Source organism: Carlito syrichta, unplaced genomic scaffold (genome assembly GCF_000164805.1).
Source record: "Carlito syrichta isolate Samal-C Ts95f unplaced genomic scaffold, Tarsius_syrichta-2.0.1 Scaffold288286, whole genome shotgun sequence".
NCBI lineage: Eukaryota > Metazoa > Chordata > Mammalia > Primates > Tarsiidae > Carlito > Carlito syrichta.
The window spans coordinates 1-6,851 of NW_007232382.1; the positions used below are offsets into that span (position 1 = coordinate 1).

Genomic DNA, 6,851 nt, shown 5'->3' on the forward strand with positions numbered 1-6,851 from the left:
GGGGCGCTGCGGTTGGGGGCGGGGAGGGCGGGAGAGGGGAGGGGCGCGCGGACCCGGGCTCGGCGCGCCCCAGGGGGCGGAAGCTCCGCGGGGTCGCGGCCTGGGCCCCCTCCGGAGGCGGAGCCACCAGCATCAGCAGCCACAGGGGCTGCCACGCCAGGAGCGGCGGGGCCGAGAGCCACCGCCGCGACATGGTACCAAGTCTTTCGGTCGATCCGAAACAGAGAGGTGCCGGCGCGGTACCCTCGGCAGGAGCCAAGCCATTCAGGCAACCGGACCAGAATGGCAGCCCGGCCACACTCGGGCCCTGGGCCACCGCGGGCCCCGCCCCTCACTGTGACACCTTCGCGCACAGAAGCTCTAGGCTCCGCCCCTTCCACGGGCCCACGCCTCCCTGCCCCGTGCCCTCGTCACAGGGCAGAGTTTTGGCTGCAGACCCAGGTGGCCCCAGGACTCCAGCCGCCCGTTTGGGTGCTGGGGGGGGCGCTGGGGGTCGGGGCAGAGCTTCCCAAGCAAGCCAGAGGGCCTCGCCTAGGGGCAGACAGGAGGGCTAGTCCAGTTCTGGCAGCCTAAGCTCTCCCTCCAAGCTGAAATCCCAGAGCTGCTCTTCCTCCTCTTGCCGGTGCTGCTCAGAAAAGCAACTGGCCCGCAAGATGAGCATCAGTTAGGGCTCCATGAGGACACACGTGACCGTTATTTGCCCCAATGCGTTGCCATTTTCACTAAACTTTCAGCATCCTTGGCTCCATGACTGATCATTAATTCACCACTGTTAGGTAGGGGCTGCCAGGGAATCAGTGAAGCGCCGACATTTCCCTAGGGGGGGTTTGGGGACTGGGCAGTTCAGTCTGGGAAGGCTGTGATCCCAGCGCCAGCCCTTGACGCCTGCCTGGGAAGGGGGAGAACTGTAGTCCCACCTGGCCTCTTGACAGCCTCACCCTAGAAGTGACAGCCCGCATTTCAGAGGTCGACCCAGTTATACACATGAAAAAGACACTTAGGACCCTGAAGTCAGCACGGTAGACACTTTTCGTGAAACACGACTAGAACTGGAAGTCAGTTGCGGCCGTCACAGCCCTTTCCTAGCTTACAAGGACTTGTTTAGAGCTTGCCACAACCACCAGCATGTCAACTCCAAGAAAGGCTTCATCTTTATTCCCAGAGCCTGGAGAGTCACAGTTTTAAAACAGAAGTGACTCCAAGACTGGCCTCTCCAAGGGATGGAGCTGTGGCTACAATCAGAATACTGACTGCTTGAGCCCAGGAGTTCAAAACGAACCTGGGCAACCCAGCGACCTGGACATGTTGCTACACGCCCATCACTTGAGCCCAGGAGTTTGAGACAGAGGTGAGTTGTGATTGTGCCACTGTGCTCCATCCTAGGTGACAGAGTGAGATCCTGACTCAAAAAAAACCACACACACAAAACAACAAAAACCCAAAAACCTCTGAGATAAGAAAACTTCCAGGAAAACACTTTTATTTTCTGCTTTTAGAAATCAAAAGAATGCCTCATGATGGGCTGCTACCAGTATATGCTGGAAGTTCTGAACAAGAATTCTGAGTTGATGATCCTTGCTAACTTTATTTCAGAAAATGGTAGGATCGCTGTGGAGAACAGACACAGGGAGGAGATTGCAGATGTCATGAGTGAGGAAGAACCACACGCTTCAGTTCAGGTGTGTGGAGATGGAGGCTCCAGGGTGATGTGGCCTGTGTAGCCATAATTGAAAATGGTCAGCAGGACCTGGGACCGTTGCACGTGTCTTTCTCAGGGAAATGTGACCCTCTGATGCTGCTTTTGAGTGCAGGATATTGCTGGGGCCCTCCTGAAATCCTGGTCCTCGCTCTGACCCCCCACTTGAAGTTTGGAGAGCAGAGCTGAGGACTCTTAGAGCACTACTAGAGTTGTGGACATAGGAGGGGGGTGTCTCACCCACCAGGGGGTCACAACGCAGGGCTGCTTGAACACCAGATTTCTCAGAGCTCTCCTGGAACAGGACTCCAGGGGTGTGGGAAGAAGCAACTGTGGCCTCAGGATGGTCATGCTGCGGCTTTCAGAAACGGTGAGGCCCTTCCAGTGTGACTCGTTTTCTAGATCTCACCATCTGCGTATCCTGGAGGGAATATTTTGCTGGAAACCCTTTCTATAAATCAACTACAGTCACGAGCCACGTAACATTTTGGTTGACGACGAGCCGCATGTGCGATGGTGGTCCCACATGAGTGTAATGGAGACTTATCCAGGTGTACCCTTTTTTAATCTTTTATGCTGTACCTTTACAGTACCGTTTCTGTGTTTTGATACACAGATACTTCCCATCGTGTCCTGGTTGCCTAAGGCATTCAGTACGGTGACGTGCCAGACAGGCTCATAGTCTGGGAACAACGTTGTGCCATACCGTGTGGAAGGCTGCACTGTCGAGGTGTGTGCGGCCACTCCACTGTGTCACATGGTGACAAAATCGCCCAGGGATGTATTTCACAAGCTCCTTCTCACATGGCAGGCAATACACAACTGTCCATGAAAGCCCTTAATTAGAAATTAAGTTGCTCAATTAATTTCTAAAAGAAAATAGTCATTATTACCTACATACAAGGGTTTGTTTTTATTTTTTTGAATTGGAGTCTCACTCTGTCGCCCAGGCTGGAGGGCAGTGGCACAATTCCAGCCACCGCAGCCTCGTCCTGCTGGGCTCCGGTGATCCTTCCACCTCAGCCTTCCAAGTAGCTGGAACTCCAGGCGTGCACCGCCATGCCCAGCTAATTTTTTAAATTTATTTATCGTAGAGACAAGGTCTTGCCAAGTTGTCCGGGCTTGTCTCAAACCCACGAGCTCAGGCAATCCACTCACCTTGGCCTCCCAAAGAGCTGGGATTACAGGCTGGGCTGCCAAGCAAGGCCTAGATTTTTTTTTTCTTTTTTTTTTTTGAATTGGAGTCTCACTCTGTCACCCAGACTGGAGTGCAATGGCCGCTCCCGGCCACCGCAGCCTCGACCTGCTGGGCTCCGGCGATCCTTCCGCCTCAGCCTTCCAAGTAGCCGGAATTACAGGCGCAAGCTACCACGCCCGGCTGATTTTTTGATTTTATTGTAGAAATGAGGTCTCGCCTGCCCAGGCAGGTCTCGAACCTGCGGGCTCAGGCAATCCACTCACCTCAGCCTCCCAAAGGTGCGGAATTACAGGCTGAGCCACTAAAATAATTATTTTAATCCAGTTTAAATAAAACCCATCAGGGAAATGTCAAACCTTAAATCTAGCTACCCAGCCAGGTGCTATGGGTCACGTCTGTAATTCGAGCACTTTGGAAGGCGGAGGTAAGAGGATTGCTTGAGCCCAGGGGTTGAAGACCAACCTGGGCAAATGGTGAGACCTCATCACTACAATAAATAAAAAAAACTTAGCTAGGCATGGTGGCACGTGCCTATAGTTACAGCTACTTGGAAGGCTGAAGCAGCAGGATTGCCTGAGCCCATCAGGTCGAGGCTGCAGTGACCGTGAGCGTGCGACTGCACTCCAGCCTGGGTGACAGGGTGAGACTCTGACTCAAAAAAAAAAGTTGCTGGGCTCGGTGGCTCAGCCTGTAATCCCACGCTTTGGGAGGCCAAGGTGAGTGGATTGCCTGAGCCCATGGGTTCGAGACCCACCTGGGCAACTTGGCGAGACCTCATCTCTACAATAAATCAAAAATTAGCCGGGCGTGGTAGCGTGCGCCTGTAGTTCTAGCTACTTAGAGGTGGAAGGATCGCCGGAGCCCAGCAGGCGAGGCTGTGGTGGTCAGGAGTGGCCACTGCACTCCAGTCTGGTCGACAGAGTGAGATTCCAATTCAAAAAAAAAAAAAAGAAAACCCTCTGCTCCCTTCATGGCATCCCTTGGGCTTTCTTGATCTTGCCAGATCTTCCCTCCTCCCATTTACCATCTCCAAAAGTCCACCTTCCTATGCAGACTAACCCAGAGACCTAGTTTTTTTTTTGGTTTTTTTTTTTTTGAGTTGGAGTCTCACTCTCTTGCCCAGACTGGAGTGCAGTGGTGGCTCCCAGTCACCGCAGCCTCGACCCGCTGGGCTCTGGCGATCCTTCCGCCTCAGCCTTCCAAGTACCTGGAACTGCAGGCGCGTGCTACCACGCCCAGCTGATTTTTGATTTATTGTAGAGATGAGGTCTTGCCAAGTTGCCCAGGTGGTCTCGAGCCCACAGGCTCAGATAACCCACTCACCTCAGCCTCCCAAGACGCGGGATTACAGGCTGAGCCACCGAGCCCAGCTAAGGCCTAGCTCTTATTTAAGCCAAGCTGACCACGAGCAGCTGGGCCTGGAGTTCACGTCTCCACTATTCTGTCCCTTGTGCCTCCAAACAGCCTGTAATGCACAGTGTGGTCTCAAGGACGTACTCATGCCCTCTTCTCCCACACTCAAACCCAGGAGCCCTTCTTAAGCTTCACTGTGCACAATCTCTGGATGAGTCCTCGGGGGTGAGAGGAGGGGAAAGAGGAAGAAGCAGAGGATTTGGAGGGAAAGGACACACCAGACAGATACACCCTCCTGGAGGCCTCTAAAGCACGCACAAACCCAAGACGTGAATGATGGTTAAAAAAATTGGGGTTTTATTGTTTTTGCTAAACAATACTAAAAAAAAAATTATTTTGAAGGCAGGGCTTGAATTATTTAATTTTGATCCATTTATTTAATTAAAAAAAAAGGAAGGGGAAAGAGATCATGGCCAAAAAAATAGTTGTGAACCCCCACCCCACCCCCAGCTCTAGCCAGTTACGTGAGCATCACCCACATCCCCCTCAGTGCCTGCAGCTCCGGCGGGGCATCCTCTGCCCCGTGAGACTCCTGAAGGCACAGGGCAATGGGGGCCAGTTGTCGCTCTCAGCAGGTTGTCACACCAGACAAACTGGTGGGCTAAAGTCCAGAAATTCTTTCCAGGTTTCCTGCTCACTGGCTGAGCACATACAAACTGTCATAAGCTTGTAAAACGTGAGGGGAGTGAGGGGAAGGGCGAAGAGCAGGAGGACAGCAGAAGAGAAACTACAGGTCACCCTAGCTTTTTCCTGGGCTAGTGGCTCTGGATACAGGTTGAAAGAGAAGTCAGGATAGGTGGGCTCCAGGTTTCTTATAAAAGAAAATTGTCCCTCCAGGAGGAGGACTGAGACGTGCCACGCTGCAGAGGCACAGGAGAAAGGGCAGCTGGCTCTCCTGGCTGGAGAGTGCTGAGGAGGCTCTTTTAGTACCATGAAGTAAGACAAAGGCAGAGGGCGAATCCTGAGTTCTGGCCGGACGCAAGACTGGTGTATACACACTAGAGACTCAAAGGCCAGCAGGAACCCTCAAAGCCAACTCCCCTCTGCACACACTGGTTCTACCAAGTGCTGCAGAGACTCTGCTGTGAACTAAATCAAATGAGTTGCCTGGCTATGGGTGGTGGGGAGGGCAGGACGCTTTTATTCTCAGAGGGATGAGGTGGAAGAGCGGCCATGATCTAGTAAAAAGAGACCTGCAAGAAGCAGAAAATATTTAGAGAACATTTTAATATATATTTTCATATATATATTTAAAGTTAAGAAAAATAAAACTAATTCAAGCCATGCCCTGTGCAAAAAAAAGAAAAAAAAAAGGAAAAGAAAAAAAAGAAGACTTTAAAGTGAGACCTGTCTGCTGCTCTGGTCTCAACTTAAGAATCACAGTCAGCTTGTTACTTTTATTTTGGAAGAAAAGATGTAAAAGTTTCTTTCAATCATTCGGAAGGCAAGTGTAGCCACTTATAAAAACAGAATGGCGAGAACAGACAAGGAAAGGAAAGTCGGAAGTACAAGGGCAGAGTGGGCAAGGAATTTTCAAAAATAAAATTAACAAGGTGACTGTTCCACAAGGGGGCTGTGAAAAGGACATGGTGGACCGAAGTCTGTTAGTCAAGTAATGATTCAACTTTAAATTATTCTCTTGTTCTTTTTGTTGGGTGTTTGTTTGTTCAAGTCTAAGATTTGGAAATGCTGACCCTCTGTTAACAAGGGCCAGCAGGACATATAGGATCCCTTCCCTCCCCCGGCCTGCCTCCGCTGAAGCCACACCCACGCCTCCTTGGCGGGATGCTAGAAGAGTCCTCCACGTGTCTGGACTCAGGATGACAGGGCGGCCTCCTTCTGTGGTTGCTGGGCTTGTGAACGCTGCAGGATCTTTTGGCTTTCCACGTCTCTAAAATGTTTTTCAACCTGAAAGAGACCAGGCAACCAAGGTCAGAAAAGGAGTCAACAAAAAGCAGGATCTCCCAACAATCCTGCCAGCCTCAACAGCCCACCCTGGCTGTCCAGCCTATCTGGGCACTTTTGCCCTTGCTGTCCAGCGGCCTCCCCAACAGGGCAGGCAGAAGTCATGTTTCAGCCACACTGTTTGCAATTTTCACTAAGATCGGCTAGAAGAAGGGGAATCTACAAACAAAACTTGAAACACAATGAGGAAGATTATCATGACCCAAACACCTCCTTCTTCCTTTGCCAAGTGCAGAAAGACAAGCTGGCAGGTTACACTTTGACACCAAGAGTGCTGGTCTCTCAACATTCTTGAGAGGAAAAATAAAAGCAGTTTGTTTTTTACAAATGCTATCTCAGTCTAGAAAGTCTGGTGACATACGTAGGGTCAGAGACATGAATAGAAGCTGACTTATACCAAGGGCACCTGCAGCTAAGAAGAACCCAGCAGTCGGGCTCGGTGGCTCAGCCTGTAATCCCACGCTTTGGGAGGCTGAGGTGAGTGGATTGCCTGAGCCCGCAGGTTCGAGACCCGCCCAAGCAACTTGGCGAGACCTCATCTCTACAATAAATCAAAAATTAGCCAGGTGTGGTAGCACG

General features: G+C 51.4%; 1 protein-coding gene across 1 annotated transcript in view; it reads right to left on the minus strand.

The window, feature by feature from the left end:
• Nucleotides 1–4,581: 4,581 nt before the first annotated feature.
• Nucleotides 4,582–6,851, minus strand: part of LSM12 (LSM12 homolog) — a 27,169-nt gene continuing 24,899 nt past the window's right edge. Inside the window, exon 6 of the mRNA XM_008053562.2 lies at nt 4,582–6,215. Coding sequence (XP_008051753.1) covers nt 6,123–6,215 — 93 coding nt within the window. The 3' untranslated portion in view covers nt 4,582–6,122. The remainder of the gene's footprint in view (nt 6,216–6,851) is intronic.